The sequence below is a fragment of the Oncorhynchus nerka genome, linkage group LG2 (genome assembly GCF_034236695.1).
Source record: "Oncorhynchus nerka isolate Pitt River linkage group LG2, Oner_Uvic_2.0, whole genome shotgun sequence".
Classification (NCBI taxonomy): domain Eukaryota; kingdom Metazoa; phylum Chordata; class Actinopteri; order Salmoniformes; family Salmonidae; genus Oncorhynchus; species Oncorhynchus nerka.
The window spans coordinates 38,394,127-38,411,792 of record NC_088397.1 but is presented as its reverse complement, the minus strand read 5'-3'; the positions used below and the strand labels follow the sequence as shown (position 1 = coordinate 38,411,792).

Sequence of the window (17,666 nt, the reverse complement as noted above, 5' to 3'; positions counted from 1 at the left end):
AATTGATCAGAAATACAATGTAGATATTGTTAATGTTGTAAATGACTGTTGTAGCTGGATCCGGCTGATTTTTAATGGAATATCTACATAGGCGTATAGAGGCCCACTCCTGTGTTCCTATGGCACATTGTGTTAGCTAGACCTAAGTAGATTCCACTCAAGGTATAATATAGCTATTTCACTTATTTCCCAATTACCTTGCTTATATATCAAGTTGAAGCTGGTTTTACCAAGTCATTTGGTGCTTACTTTTCAAGCTGGCTAGCAAGCTAAACAGACAGCTCTGAAGCACATCTGTTTGACATCATGTACCCAAGAAGACTCAACCAATCACTCGACACAACACTGGATTGGCCAAGGGCAAGCATTTGTTAGCTCTTCCATCACACCAGTGAAAGTGACCCACCTCAAAGCCCCCTTCCCACTAGCCTGAAATCCAATCCAGGAAAAATATCAATTGAAACCCAAAGGTGTCAAGACAAGTGACTGTTGGTTGACAATGATGATTTTAAATGGTTTTACACATTTGAACCATGTTTCCTTGCATACAGATCTATATTTTTGTAGTCATTAATTCATTTTTGATCAGCAGCAATAATATTGTGCTCCCCCAAAGTGAGCCCTCTCGCCGAACATCCTGTTCTCTCAACCAAATTTCTTTCTCAACTGGTCTGTGCGCTCGCGGCACTCATCCTCTTTTCGCGTGACCCATCCTCTGCACTCTCGACTCAGTGCTTGCTTTCTCGATTATTTTTCATCTTGCTCGACAGTGCCATCTCATGCGCAATGGACTTTAGAGGCTGATTTGACCAGATACTCCCTTGACAGATAACAGCATTCACAGCGGAAGCCAGACGAGAGCTCACAAACACTGGGATCAAAGGCAGAGAATGTAAAAAAAGTTCAAGATACAAATGAATGGCTCAGTACTGCAGCCTTCAAGACACAGACAGTGCAAGAGAGAGAAAGAGAGAAAAGAGGGAAAGAGAAAACGGTCCTCTTGAAACATGATTAAAACATGTTGCTTTGCCACTCTTGGAGGAGAGAGCGCCCCTGGTTACAGCTTGGCTTTTGTGATTCCCTCTGTGTTCCAAACTGACGATAATACAAAGAGGCGGATGCTTGTTCAAGAAAGTTCAGCCAGTAAAATTTTTCCTTTCATTCAAGTTCTTACTATGTGCAGAGTAGTTCAATAGTTCCAGTCTGTTGTGTATATATATACACACAAGCTATATGCTATAATTTCTTAGCCCATGTTAGCTATGGGTTCAGGAGTCAACCCTAATTAGGAAATGTGTAAATAATAAATTAATGAATAAGGCAAGAATGTATCAAATAAAATGATAGCTAAACACTCAGAGTTCAGATTCCTTTGCAGCTAGGCTGGCTGTCTATAGAGTAAAGGGTTGTATTCACTAGGGGTTCAGCAGTGAAGTTGGAGAAACACTAATGTATTTGTTGCCGTTATTATTATTATTCCAGTTCCGCATAAAGTTTGTGGAAATATGTCAATTCCTGTGAGATGGTAAGTCCTAGGTGGGTGCAACCTTGCTTGGGTCACACCCTCTCATGCGATGCCACGCCAATTGGCCACATGCTGGTGCTTTAGCAAGCAAATGTTGAAAGCTCACACCCCTCATCCTGTGTCGTGAAATTCGGTACATAGGTCCCTCTCCTCACAAGGAACACATTTCCCTGAAGGTACCATGAAGTCCGCCATTACGGATTTTCCGCCACTTAGAATTTTGTAAAAACACTTAAAACACTACTTTGGTACTGAATGACCGATCTGTACAAAACTTGATACATGGCATCAATAGATCTATTGACCAAAGTCTGCCAAGGTAATATTTTCCAGGGCAGTATCTCAAACAACAAACATTCACATGGTCTGGCACATAACATATCAATCCGATTTACACTGTCAAAAGACTCAACATACGCAAGGACATTCAGATCGACCGCATGGCGGTGCTACAATGGGCACATGTTTATACAGTATCTCTTGATCAGTTTGATGAAAGAGTGATGAAAGTTTGCACACATGCTCAGGGATATGAGTCTAGCTATCCTGTAAAGTGTGGCTGCATGGTGGCACTGTTGGACGGGAGAAAACATTAATGCAAGTTAATTGACGGCCATATTGTTTCAGCTAATCTTGAAATATATTGGGTTTGAATATGTATATCCATAGATGCTATATGCCAAATTTGGTGCAGTGATTCTGGAAAAGACATTTAATTTAGTGAACATCATAAAAAAAAATGTCAAAGATACATCAAACGCAAATTGCATGGTCAGTTTGATTTTGAGTTCTGATATTTGTCAATTGTGGTAAACAGTACAATAGTAGCTCATCCTAGGGCAATGTGTCCAATTTGTCATGATGAGGCCCATAGCTGAACCCTGGCATTGCTGCGTGCAGCTATCTTTCAACTTGTTCTTGTCCACATAATTTTTACTGCCTCAGCCCCAGGTAGCTATCCAATTATTTAAGACTGATATTGACTGTTTCAAATTTAAAGAGTCTATCAGGTAAGAACACCTTTCTATATACCAGCGCGGATGAGTGGAACAAACTAAAGCAACAACTTAAAGCTATACTGACCAGAACTTATTTTATAAACAATGTCAAAAGCTGGCTGATGACTATCTGTATCTTTGTAATACATCTATGTCTGTACCGCAATGAAAATTAGTCATTCACTTTGTGTTATCCCTGTCAAGTTTGTAAAATGTATGAACTGTGTGTATATGCATTTGTCAAATAAACTGTCAAATAAAAACAATAAAATCAACCAATCAACCCCAAATCCATGACTCATGTAATAATGGGTATCTCTGGCAACACCTGTGTTTGAGCGTTTAGAAACAAAGATTTCAGTGTCATGTTCATCAGGCACCAAAGAAAGCAGAACTAAACAGGGCCCCTCCATACCTGGACTTCAGTAATGCTTGTGTTTCTGCTGCATGACCTAATGAACACGATCCGGGCCTCTATGCCAGTGTGTTGCAGTCCGATGGCTCACTCTGGCTAGTGTTTATCTATCCATCGTTTCCTGTCCGATAATGAGAGCAAGTGGGAGTGAGGTGAATAATTGCACGCCTGCGGCAAAACGTTCAACTTCCCTTTTACTTTACGGTCAGGGGATTGCTGATTTTTTTTCAAAAAGAAAAAGAAAATTCCCTTAATGCAATCCCTCTCATCTCCAATCTGTAGTTTTTTGCGCATATTAATATTCTTGAAAAAGAAAAAGAGAGAGGAAAGAGAAAGTGAAGAGGGAGAACTCCCACACTCTCGTCCCCTGGTAGACGGTGGTGATGTGATAAGATAGAGGCAGGGGTGTGGGAGGGAGAGAGGGTCTCTGTACGCAGAGAAATGAAAACCCATAGGGCAGAGGAAGCATTGCCTCCCCCACAGCCTCATCATCACACATACACACGTGCAAGGACACACGCATGAAGACAAATGGACGAATGCATAAACACACTCTTGCGTGTGGACATACACAAACAACACACAAGCACAAACATATACACACGCATGCACACACAAACGAACACAGAGAGGCTCATGTTCAGAGCAATACATACACAGACAGGCATGCTCACATACAGTACATAGTTGCAAAAACAACTCAACCAAACCTTTGAAAATGTACATTAATAATAGAGACGCTGATTGTGAGTACTCCTGGATGCTAGTGCATTTATGCAGTTCCAGCCCTAGTTTTGGCCAGTGTCCCAAATGGCACCCTATTCTCTATATAGTGTACTACTTTTGACCAAAGCCCTATTGGTCCTGCACTCTATAGGGAATAGGTTGCCATTTTGAGACTTGAGAAATGCAAATTAAAAATCATACAATGTGATTTTCTGAATTTTTGTTTTAGATTCTGTCTCTCACAGTTGAAGTGTACCTATGATACAAATTACAGACCTCTACATGCTTTGTAAGTAGGAATACCTGCAAAATCGGCAGTGTATCAAATACTTGTTCTCCCCACTGTACATGAGAGGAGTAATGCAAGCTATGTAAACATTATTAAAGTAGTATTATTAAAGTGACTAGTGTTCCCTTTATTAAAGTGGTCAATGATTCTTCAAGTCTGTTTGTAGGCAGCAGCTTCTCTGTGTTAGTGATAGCTGTTTAACAGTCTGATGGCTTTGAAATAGAAGCTGTTTTTCAGTCTCTCGTTCCCTGCTTTGATGCACCTGTAATGACCTCGCCTTCTGGATGATAGCGGGGTGAACAGGCAGTGGCTCGGGTGGTTGTTGTCATTGATGATCTTTTTGGCCTTCCTGTGGCAACACCCTCTGGAGAGCCCTGCGGTTGTGGCCGTTTAGTTGCCTTACTAGGCGGTGATACACTGGTGATACACAGGCTGGTGTTCGCTGACTTTGGAGTCAAGCAAAAGCGACTAAATGGAGGAGGTGACGCGAGTCAATGCAATGGAGCCTGAGGTAACGTTAACCGGTTATGACTGTTGTTGACTAGGCTAGCGTTAGACACTGAACAATTTTGTTGTAACTCTACTTGAAGGAAACTAGCTAATTGAGTCGGAAGTGTTTTGTGTAACACCCCCCAGCAAATAATGTTAGCAAGCAACTCAACTGCAACATAGTTCATACGTGTACCCCTGTTATTAGGTGACGTTAGTTTCTTTAGCTAGCTTCCACCTCAAATAACTTAGTGTAATACATTTTGTTGACAGATTTGGTTTTTGTAATGTTTTGTTAGCTCCACCTCATTTAGATAGGCTGAAGTTGACATAGCTAATGTTTGCTGAAAAATAAATGTCCCTGTATTTTCTGTGTGTGTGTTGACAAAGCCTACATGACAGGTATCTTGTCAATGCCAACTGATATATCTGGGTTATGTTGTCTTAATAAAACGTTTGTTTTCAGGATGACATGCAAATCCATGTTATTTCTAAGGCTATTGTTTATTTCAAGTATATTCTTGAATATAACTATAGACTAATAGATGCCTTAATTGTTTTCTACCAACAGAGAATAACAGTTAGTACAGCATGCCAAACTGACCCCTTGGTGCCACAGTGTTCATGTGCTGCGGTGGTGAAGAGGTCCACCTGTCACGATCGTTTAGAGAAGGATTGGACCAAGGTGCAGCGTTGTAAGTGTACATCTTTCATTATTTGATTACCACCAAAAAAAACGAATGTAACGTTTTGTAGCGCTAACACAGCAACTATACAAAAGCAAGATCTCACGAACTAAAGGTGGAAAAAAGGCTGCCTAAGTATGATCCCCAATCAGAGACAACGATAGACAGCTGCCTCTGATTGGGAACCATACCCGGCCAACGAAGAAATAGAAAAACTAGAATGCCCAACCAAATCACACCCCGACCTAACCACATAGAGAAATAAAAAGGCTCTCTAAGGTCAGGGCGTGACACCACCGGGACGATTACTAAAGAGGTCGGGGCCCAGCTAGATTGTGCTCACGACCATCAGTATACAACCGAGTCTTGCCCCTCTACGCCACAGATGGACCTGACGGAGAGTGAGATCAGTGAAGACCAGAGCTCGCTGTATGAACCTGAGAGCTCAGAATCACAATCATCACAGAACCAAGAAATACTATCGATCACTTTGGGGGAGCGGGGTGGTGCTCCGAAAATGGAGAAGTAGCAGGCCATTCAACAGCGAATTCAAAGATACACCCATCCATAAAGGGAATCTTTTTTTTACCCTTTTCAATGGATGTGCTACCTTGTCTCGGTCCTGCCGTTTCGACTCTCTCTCTCAACCTATGAATGCTCAGCTATGAAAAGCCAACTGACATTTGCTCCTGAGGTGTTGAATTGTTGCACCCTCTATAACCACAGTGGTTATTATTTTGATGTAAAAAGGGCTTTGGTAAAATACATTTGAGTGATTGATTGTTTGCTGTGCTGGATGCTGTGTATTCACTAACTGTATGAGTGATGGAACATTTTTATAGTATCTGTAACATACTTTGGTGTGTCTTTAATCTGCATGTTAATTAACAAAGTGTCTCCTTGCTCTTTTTTTCCGGTAAAAAGCTGAGGGATGGGGCTGGAGAAATGTAACCACTCTGAAATTCACAGACAGAGCTATAGATGCAAGGACTGACCATCCATGATATCAACATTGTAATCCTGTTTCTATGATCTGTTTCCACTGTCATGTACCCAGTTTGCTTTGGATAAAGGCATCTGCTAAATGGCATATATTATTATAGTCTACTTTGACAACTAGCTACTCAGTGTAGTTACCATTACTTTCCAATAGATTGTAGCCAAGGCTAGTTGAAGTCACTACTCTAGCGTCAGGGACATGGGATTAGTGCGCACTGAAAGTAGTTTATCTGGTTACGCTTGAACCTGTTGTTAAAGTGGACAAGCTCACTAATACTATTTTTACATAAGGCGCAGGCATTTGGTATATGTTTTAGGCTAGGCTCGATTTACTAAATGAACTGGTTTTATTCAAACGTTTCTTCAATTCCTTTGCTTCTGGCTATGCGCGCCTTATGCAAGAAACGACACACGCAGGGATGAGACGCCATACACCTCGTCCAATTCTCCCATGTGCCCATAAGGTGAACTGGCGATAAACTGTCAGCCTGTACGTGCTGAAAACAAAATCATAAGAAAAGTTAGTCTGATACCGAAACTAAATCACAATGTATTTATAATGAGCACTCCCCATTATTGGTTAGAATTAAATTTCATGAATCATGATGCTGTCTGCGATTCAAACTCCAGTAGTCTAATCAAAAGGTAAATAAATGTGTCACCATTGTGCCAAACAGCGCTGGTGATAAGCGTCGTTATAGGATACTGATTATATATATTGAGCCACTACTGATATTAAACTTAAACAATGTATAATCAAGCAAAATGTTACCAATTATTTAACTGGCATATCAGCTGCTGACTGGTTGAGTAACCTCTTCTGCCAGGAAGTCCTTCATAAGGATTAGTGACACGTCCAGTAAACACGTCCCCATCCAGACAGACTGACAGGAACCTCTGACTGCCACCATCCTCTGGGATTTTGTGCTGTATCGACACCATCTCTCTACAATACACACAATCTAGCCATTATTTGGCAGCACACCCACTCACACTAGTTTGTGTTCGTCTAAGCCGACCCTCTAGCTGAGTTGTTTCAGGCGGTATATCTGTGTTGTTACTGCTACGAGAACAAACTCTTTGTTCTGGGGCAATGATCGGCTCAAACAGGTTTATTGGCTCCCTAACTAATATTATTTAATTCTCTGTAATAAACTCAATCTCTGACTCTTTTGGGAGTTCCAAAATGTACTCTCCTGCCAGTGACGCAACAATGTGAATATGGTGATTTACAGGTACAGCTAGCTGGCGTTCTAAATCATAGTGTTTCCATTCCCCTTTAAAAGTAGTGCACTATAAGGGGAATAGGGTGCCATTTGGGTTCCATCCATTGTTAGCATACAATGTCACACACAGAGAAGGGGGTAGAGGGTTCTATCTCAAACCAATGTGCTAGCGATTGAGGTCGGGTCCCTTTATGACGGCGACCAAATGTCCAAATGCTTTTGACTTTGATTCAATTTGTCCTCTCCTTGTTCTTTGTGTCTCTAGATGTCCATGTTAAGTGCTCCGTTCCCCTGTTTGTTTATGTGGGCCCATCCATGTGTGTGGTTTGTGCCAGTGAGGGCTGTCTCCCTCTCTCAGTGCATCTGTCAGGATGTGAGTAATAGACCGATTATGCTGACAAACACACACAGGTGGCCGCTATCGCCTTTAATCAGTCCCCAGATATCTATTTATCTCTCCCACCCTCCCTCCCTCTTTCTCTGCCTCTCTTTAGTCCTGTCTCCTTCTCATTCTCTTTCACATGCTATCTATTTCACACACACACACACACACTCACGCACATACAAATGCATGCCCGCGCACACACACACACACACACACACACACACACACACACACACACACGCAGGTTCACAACCCCCACACAATCGTTGAACAAGTCATAAACGATACTGAAGCACATAATGACAGAACACAAATGAAAACATGAAAAACTTCTTCACCATAATAGAAAGCACTGAATGTATGTCTCTGAAGATATTCTCCGCCCGCAGTCACGATCCACAAGTCATGTTTGGGAATGCATGCCAACTTTCCCCATCGACCGTATGAAAAAATACGACCTTTATATTTTATAAGCAAGCATGGACAAACAGGCAGCGAGTAAAATATAAGTGCCAAAGGAGTGCCAACTTAATTTGCAATGGGATAGGTGCTGAAATTGTGAGGCAAATCAGGTTAGAGGGGGAAGTGATATAACAAAAAGGCGTTATAAAATATCCCCGCTGATGGATGACCCTTTAAATAACAGGCTCAATTGCTGGCTTTATCAGTGCAGGCACAGTGAGTGAGGGAAAAGGCAATGCATCTCATGTTAAAGACAGGAAGCTACTGGAGTCCTACAGCAAAGAAGTTGAATAGAACCTTCACAACCTTAACCTTAACAAAGCTCTAAGATTCTTCCTTTCCTACACTATGAATTTTGGCCCTTATGTACCAAGAAGAGGAAGAAACACTTAATTTACTTAATTACCATAACAGTAAGAGTATCAGTAAAGTATTGTATTACAGAGCCTTAGGAATGGCTTTCTCTAGAAGACCTACCCACAGCAGTGTGTTGCTGGAAGGCTGACTTTTTTAATGAAAGGGAAAGTTAATACAAGTGGGAATAGACAACTATCAGGGCTCCAGACTATTTAGTCGCATTTTGCGACCCTGTGCGAGTTACATTTTGAATTGGACGCATTGGTGCAAGCTACACATTCTATCTGGTCACCTCAATCCAATTGTCCCATTTTTGGGGCAGATAAAATCATGAATTTGTTAAACAGTAAAGTGTATTATCCTCAATATTCTGCTGTGCCAGGCCGTTTCGCTGTGGCTGCTATAATGAGCGAGCTTCTCACACTCTCTCTCTCCCTCATGTGCCCATCATGATTGTATAACATTTCAAAATTCAATTGCGGGGAAAAAACACCAAATGTGGGAGAAAAAATTATCCTCAATAAAGAGAGGAGTCTCCACTTTCTGTATGTATAATATAATGTATTTCTCAACAATCATTATTGAGCTCAAAGCACACTGTTTTACAATCAAGTTATCTGATATGGCTTTGAAATACAGAGCGTGTGAAATCTGCCATCGTACAGTAGATTAATACATGGCTACTAGCAGTAGATGTTCAATTTAGAGGTAGCGACCTAGTTTATGTGTTTTGAGTTTCCACTTCCTCAGGTGGGGAATTAGCACCAATTGAATTAGGCCTATATAATATTTTATAAAATATACAATATTTTCAGAATACGATAAAATCTCAGGATATGAAATGAATAAGAAGAAGAACTCATGAAACTGAATGGGAAAAATATTTTTTATCATTTGTATTTTGTATTTATACCTTTGCTTATTCGATCAAAAACATTGAATCTGTGCTTCAGAACCAAAAAGTTGTGTGTCTTGACTGTTGACCAATGACCAGTCATCATCATTAGTGCACAAAGGCAGGTGCACATATTCAGATTAGTGACCAGAAAGCCCTTGTTTCATTTTCTCAGGTTTTGTCTGGCAAAAACAGAGTAGCCTACTTACATTACATTAATATTATCCATAGAAAGTACTGTTTAGCAATCTGCTATGGACGCTATCTGGTGATTTCATTGATCATCTTCATATTTCAGATAGGCCTAGTGTGGTTGGGTTATAATTATATACCTCAGTGGTGGTACTGGCAATATGTTTAAAGATAGCTGTAACATTGCACAACCTCAATACTTAGGGAATGAAGGTTTAACATATTCTGGCCAATTAATTATGATATTTGTGAGGAAGACGGATCATGTTTCCCATCCGATCCTGCACCATCCACCCTCCGCTGCTTACAGTTAGGCCATGCCATCCTGCTTGCTCTGGAATCCAGAGGAGTGGTAATGCGACATGATATCCCTACTCGATATCGACGGCTAACATGAATCACTTTCAGATCAAAATGCAGGAGTAAAACAAAGTGTATTTATGTATCGTGTGCATCACTGTTTATGGCTGTAATGACATTTGCGCAGTGATTGTGCGCATGTGCGTGTGTGGGGGTCGCAAGCTTTGAAACATTCCTTTTTGGGGGTCTCAAAAAAAGTTTGAAAACCAGTGAGCTGGCGAGCAGATTGCTGATTTGCTGTACAGCTATAGGATCGGGTGCAGCACAAACATCAAATTGGAGTGAGAGACGATTGCCATAAATTAATATAAAAAAACAACTTTTGGGTGATCAAGTAAATTAACCATTTACTTTGCAAGATCACCAGCAATGGGGCATCAAGGAACAATTACTAGCATATGCCTATTGGTCTTTTAGCATGTCAAAATTGCTTGAAATGTATAATTTAGTTGCATTTGGAATTTGTTGTCAATATTAATTATTACATTTTTTTGTGTTGTAGAGAAAATAATGAAAAGGGCTGTCTTGTAGCCTCAATAAATAGACAACGGTTAGTAGTAGTTGAAAAAGTCATTGCATGTATAGATTTATTTTACTTGACTTGAAACTTGAAAAAGATTTTGACTCGACTTAAGTTGACTTGCTCTTACTGTGGAATAGAGGTCGACCGATTAATCGGAATGGCCGATTAATTAAGGGCCGATTTCAAGTTTTCATAACGTTCGGTATTTTTGGGCGCCGATATTACTAGATATTATCTAGTGTGTCCTGCGTTGCATATAATCTGACTGAGCATACAAGCATTCAAGTATCTAAGTATCTGACTGAGCGGTGGTAGGCAGAACATTCATTCAAACAGCACTGTCGTGCATTTTGCCAGCAGCTCTTCGTTGTGCGTCAAGCATTGCGCCGTTAATGACTTCAAGCCTATCAACTCCCGTGATGAGGCTTGTTTATGACTTCAAGCCTATCAACTCCCGAGATGAGGCTGGTGTAACCGAAGTGAAATGGCTAGCTAGTTAGCGTGCGCTAATAGTTTTTCAAACTTCACTCGCTCTGAGCCTTGGGGTGGTTGTTTCCCTTGCTCTGCATGGGTAACGCTGCTTCGATGGTGGCTGTTGTCATTGTGTTGCTGGTTCGAGCCCAGGGAGGAGCGAGGAGAGGGACGGAAGCTATACTGTTACACTGGAAATACTAAAGTGCCTATAAGAACATCCAATAGTCAAAGGTTAATGAAATACAAATGGTATAGAGGGAAATAGTCCTATAATTCCTATAATAACTACAACCTAAAACTTCTTACCAGGGAATATTGACGACTCATGTTAAAAGGAACCACCAGCTTTCATATGTTCTCATGTTCTGAGCAAGGAACTGAAATGTTAGCTTTCTTACATAGCACATATTGCACTTTTACTTTCTTCTCCAACACTTTGTTTTTGCATTATTTAAACCAAATTGAACATGTTTAATTATTTACTTGAGGCTAAATTGATTTTATTGATATGCATTATATTAAGTTAAAATAAGTGTTCATTCAGTATTGTTGTAATTGTCATTATTACAAAAAATATATATTTTTTAAATCGGCCGATTAATCGGTATCGGCTTTTTTTGGGCCTCCAATAATCGGTAGCGGTATCGGCGTTGAAAAAAATCATAATCGGTCGACCTCTACTGTAGAATGCACGACTTGGGCTTGACTCAAGACTTGACCCAATCTTTTTGGGACTCAACTTGAGACTTGGTCCTTGTGACATGAGACGTTTTTGTGATTTGGTCCCATCTCTGCTAGAGTTATTTTTACATTCACATCTGAGTCATTTAGCAGGCACTCTTAAAAAAAGGCTGAACCAGCTATGTATAGGTAAATAGGTATATCTTCAGTAATATTGATAGTTCCATGCTTTTCACTCTCAGGAGAAAATGAAAAATAATTGGAGGAGTGATTTGGCATTAGGAATATGACTGTGGGCATATTTAATTGTATTATGCCACATAGCTTAACTTATATGTCACTTTTGTGCCACCTTCAAATTTAAATACTTTACTGGACTTAAGATGCAATGCCGAGTAATAAAAAATCATATTCCAAGACGAGTCGAGCATTGATCAATAGGATTGGGTGGAAGTCTGTTTAATATTTCAGAGAATACTAATGATGTTTTTAAATGTGATTTTCAATAAATATTTGATGTGTTTCCCTTATTCTAAAGAGGGAAAGTGCAAATTAGATGTCATCATATCATTCAAACAGAGATGTGAGCTAATGGTAATGCATATGGGGCAAGGAATTAAATCAACTCAAACAGATCGCAAACAACAATAGGACGTCTTGTAAAAGTGCAAACTGACGATATTGGACAGTTCCTGGCCACATTGACGCGACCTCATGTCAAAAACCACACTTAGAATTCCCTGCAATGTTGATAAAACCGTACTAACCATTCTTACCTCATACTCTTCCTTGAAGCCGTAGCCCTGGCCACACTTCATCTGGGTGATGTGCTGGAGGAGGTCGGCTACACGGATGGCTGGCTGGAACTGGCCTGCTTGGTAGGACATCTCTACTGACTCACAGCCCCCGTATGGGTACGTCTGGATGGTCAACGATGGCTGAGCCAACTCACTATGGCTGCTGTCTGTGGAACAAGGAGAACACACCCAGTATCCACTTACTCTGTGATATTTGGGTTAGCATTGAACCACATAGCGGTCAGTCTGTGTAAGAAGGATGCAATGGAACACATTTTAATATAATGAAATCTCTTGTTTTCATGAAATGTTGTTCTCCCAAACATATTGACTGTAGTACCCGCGCTGCTAAAACACTCAACCACTGTTACTCCAACTTCTGGGATGCCTAGAAGGCCCTCCCCTGCCCTCTTTTCGGGCAAATCTGACCACGAATCCATTTTGCTTCTCCCATCCTATGGGCAGAAACTCAAATAGGAAGTACACGTGCTAAGGACTATTCAACGCTGGTCTGACCAATCAGAATCCACGCTTCAAGATTGTTTTGATCACGCGGACTGGGATATGTTCCAGGTAGCATCCGAGAATAATATTGACGAATACACTGTTCAACGGCTCAGACACGATGTGGCAGGGTCTACAGACAATCACCGACTACACAAGAAAAACCAGCCACGTCGCGGACACCGACGTCTTGCTTCCAGACAAGCCAAACACCTTCTTTGCCTGCTTTGAGGGTAACACAATGCCACCGATGTGGCCCGATACCAATGACAGTCGCCTCTCCTTCTCTGTGGATGATGTGAGTAAGACATTTCAGCGTGTTAACCCTCGCAAGGCTGCCGGCCCAGACGGCATCCCTAGCCGCATCCTTAGAGCATGCCCAGACCAGCTGGCTGGTGTGTTTACGAACATATTCAATCTCTCAGTATCCTAGTCTGCTGTCCCCACATGCTTCAAGATGGCCACCATTGTTCCTGTACCCAAGAAAGCAAAGTTAATTGAACTAAATGACTATTGCCCCGTAGCACTCCTGTCATCATAAAGTGCCTTGAGAGACTAGTCAAGGATCATATCACCTCTACCTTACCTGTTACCCTAGACCCACTTCAATGTGCTTACCGCCCCAATAGATCCACAGATTTTGCAATCGCCATCACACTGCATTCTGCCCTGTCCCATCTGGACAAGAGGAATAGATATGTAAGAATTCTGTTCATTGACTAAAGCTCAGCATTCAACACCATAGTACCCTACAAGCTCATCATTAAGCTCGAGGCCCTGCCCGCAACCACAGGGCTCACCAGAGGGTGGTGCGGTCTGCCCAACGCATCACCCGTGGCAAACTACCTGCCCTCCAGGACACCTACAGCACCCGATGTCACAGGAAGGCCAAAAAGATCATCAAGGACAACAACCATCCGAGCCACTGCCTGTTCACCCCGCTATGATCCAGAAGCACATAGAGGCTGCTGCCTACAGTATATACAGGCTTAAAATCACTGGCCAGTTTAATAAATGGAACACTAGTCACTGTCTACATATCTTGCAATACCCATCTCATATGTATATACTCTATCCTATACTATTCTACTGTATCTTATTCTATGCCACTCTGACATTGCTCATACATATATTTATATATTCTTAAATCCATTCCTTTACTTAGATTTGTGTGTATATGTTGTGTAATTATTACATATTACTGCATCGTCTGAGCTAGAAGCACAAGCATTTCGCTACACCCACAATAACATCTGCTCAACAGGTTAATGTGACCAATACAATTTGATTTGATTTGATTTCTTTCAGTGGAGACCTCTCTAGCTCTCTGCAGTTCTTGAAAAACTTTAAAAGCATGAGATCTTCAAACTCTTACAGTTGACTCTCCACAGACCCTGTTTCCAGACAACAGCCTTCCTTTATCTCGCTGCTACTCAGTCATTAATGATGATATTCAAAGTTAAATGGATAATCCAAGAGACACTTTGCTTTACTACTTGAAATACATTCTTGTAATTGAGTCTTCCTAAGATTAGGATTGGTGAGTTTGAAGTAGTACATTGCTTCTAATGAGTCCATTAAGAAGAGGAATCAGGAGATGAGTGGCAGAGAAATTCTCCATATTACAAGCATGAAATACCTAAAGTACCATTGCAAATGTTGTAGGCTAAAATCACCCGTGTTTTATTCATGTGGATATTTGCATCTTAATTACACACTTAGAGCTCTATTTTCGACTGGCTCTAAGGAGGCGCAAGTTTCAAATTCACGTTAGTTTTCAATTTCGTTGTGTCAAAACTGGCACACTGGCATTTTCCAGCCCTCGTGCCAGATTCGGCAATTTACCTGTCTAACATCAGCTTGCTTGCGAGGTGGGAGGGGTGGCAATGATTAAGGTGTGTCCTTAAAAACAAGCGCAAAAGTGATCATTTCAGCCAGCACTTTTGATAAGTTTTAAGACCCACAAAAAGCAGGTCTTAAAAGTAATGCAGTTGATAATAGCTTGGATTTTGAGAGTGGAAGTGTAGCCTATTCAGTCATGGCGCACATTGCCCATGGAAGGAGAGATGTGCCTTTTGTACGGGTGAATCTCATTAAGATTTTTTTCTTTTTATTATTTTAACCTTTATTTAACTAGGCAAGTCAGTTAAGAACACATTCTTATTTATAATGACGGCCTAGTTCAGGGGCAGAAAGACCGATTTTTACCTTGTCAGCTCGGGGATTCAATCTAGCAAACTTTCAGTTAATGCCCCAACGCTCTAACCACTAGGCTACCTGCCATCCCAAAAGAAACATACAAAACTATTAAACACCAAGCATATCCTACCCTCCCCTTGATCAGGGCTGGTTTAGCAGCATCGCATATGTGCGTCTTTTTATCCTGGCCATTAGTCAAAAGTAGCCTATGAATAAAGGGTTTTAATGGTGTACTGAGAGTGCTTTGCCCTCAATCTTTTTCATTATTCACAATTAACATACAGTACCTGTATTTTGCTTGTTTAAGTAGGCTATCCATCCCCATTATCAAAGAGCACCCCTTGTCCGATTACCAAAGACCAAAGACTCCAAACGATTCAGTCCTCCTATACTGTCAAATCAACAGCAGATTTTTGAGAGAATCTGCCTTGCACATACAGTGGTTCCTCATTTAAAAGTTGCAGTATAGGGTGGTATGCTGTGGTATGGTTCAGCGCTTTACAGTACTTGCCCTTAATGATCAATTTTACCACCAGAGGGCATCTTTGAGCACAGATACTACATCCTTTGACCACTGCATTTTGAGATTATGCATGACCTTTTATTGATGAAAAGGTGCTGATCCTGGTCTTTATTATTTACGATGTTTTGCTGATATTTTCGCTAAATAACGACATGTTAGGGTGTTTCGATTTTACAGTAGCCTATGTAGGCCTATAGCATACTATACCTACAAAATCAGTTTATACAATTCCTCCAAAAATATAAATATGGGCAGAATATTGTATAAAATATGTATATTGTTAAAAACTGACATTTGGTAGTTTCAATTAAATCAGTTTTCTTTCATTCAAATGTGACTCGTTTCATTCTCCTTCCATTTAAGCCTGCATTTAGGCCTGTGTGTGCACTGTGCCAACAGTGCAATGAAACGAGAGATGCGATTTATGATATCATGCTGCTGACCCGGTCCTATCTATATTGTTGCTGGTTTAAAAAACAGTTTCATTATTTTTCATTTCATTTGATAAAAAAAAAAAAACTTATTAGAAATATTCACCGTCCAAGAGTTTATGACGAGAACGTACATGGGGTTGAATGCAATGCAATTTATTCAGCTATTTCTGGAGAAGTGCTAATGTGATCTGTAAGATGGTTCCATGATGTTTATTAAACATTACATTTTGCAAGCAGTATAATAGTAAGTGGATATTCCCCCTTTCTCTTTATATTGGATCTTTATCCAGCTCCTGTGAAAAGTTTGGATGTGCATATGTGACTCATTTAAGGAAACTAAGCATGTAGCGCGTCACTACTTCACAGGAGAGCCATTTGAACATGAACATTTTTTTAATCAAAATTGTTTTTCGGCAGAAATGCCTTCTGGAACATGTAAACTTTCATGTGCCTTAATAACAAACTTGTATTCAATCTGTAAATACAAATACATTGTTAAATTACGAGCCTAGTTGGTTTATTGAGACGGTCAGTCACATAACCTTCCATTGTCTGGATCTTTTTCCAGCTCCTGTGAAAAGTTTGGATGTTCGTAAAACCCTCCATAGTCTAAATGGTATTGTCTGTATTATACACCCACCGGGAGAAATGATGGTGCCTGTAAATGTATTTATAGCCTATTTAAAATAAGTTGTTTTGTTTTTATTAGAATTTGATTAGAATTCTACAGTATTTTTAAGCCTTATCAAAAGCGTAGTGAATTTAATATTGCTTATTGACTACATTTGGCACATCCAGACTGCAATTTACAGTATAGGCCTGGCCCTCAGAAAGTACCCACACAGTACCCTCAGAAAGTCTAGTCACCCCTTGACTTATTCCACATTTTGTTGTGTTACATACTGAATTCAAAATGTATTACATAGATTGTTTTTCTCACCCAGCTACACACAGTAGCCCAATACAAAGAAACCTGTTTTTATAAATGTTAGCAAATTAATTGAAAATTAAATATGGAAACATCTAATTACCATTAGTATTCACACCCCTTAGTCAATACTTTGTAGAAGCACCTTTGGCGGCGATTAGAGCTTTGAGGTGTCTTGGGTATGTCTGTATCAGCTTTGCACATCTGGATTTGGGGATTTTCTCCCATTCGTCCTTGTAGAGTTTCTCAAGCTCTGTTAAGTTAGATGGTGGCGATGAACAGCAATCTGTAAGTGTTTCCAGTGATTTTCAATGGGATTCAAGTCTGGGCTTTGGCTGAGCCACTCAAAGAATTTCACATTATTGTTCTGAAGCCATTCCAGCGTTGCTTTGGCTGTATGCTTGGGGTCATTGTTCTGTTGGAACGTAAATATTTGCCACCAGTCTAAGGTCGTGTGCACTCTGAAGCAGGTTCTCATCAAGGATTTGCCTGTATTTGATTTGGCCCCATTCATTGTTCCCTTTATCCTTACTAATATTCCAGTCCCCACAGCATGATGCTGCCATAACCATGCTTCACTGTAGGGATGGATTTGGATG

At 40.5% G+C, this 17,666-nt stretch overlaps 1 protein-coding gene across 1 annotated transcript in view; it reads right to left on the bottom strand.

The window, feature by feature from the left end:
* LOC115144747 (receptor-type tyrosine-protein phosphatase T-like) overlaps nucleotides 1-17,666 on the bottom strand; it is a 184,927-nt gene that overhangs the window by 124,166 nt on the left and 43,095 nt on the right. The window contains exon 8 of the mRNA XM_065021624.1: nucleotides 12,459-12,646. Coding sequence (XP_064877696.1) covers nucleotides 12,459-12,646 — 188 coding nt within the window. The remainder of the gene's footprint in view (nucleotides 1-12,458; nucleotides 12,647-17,666) is intronic.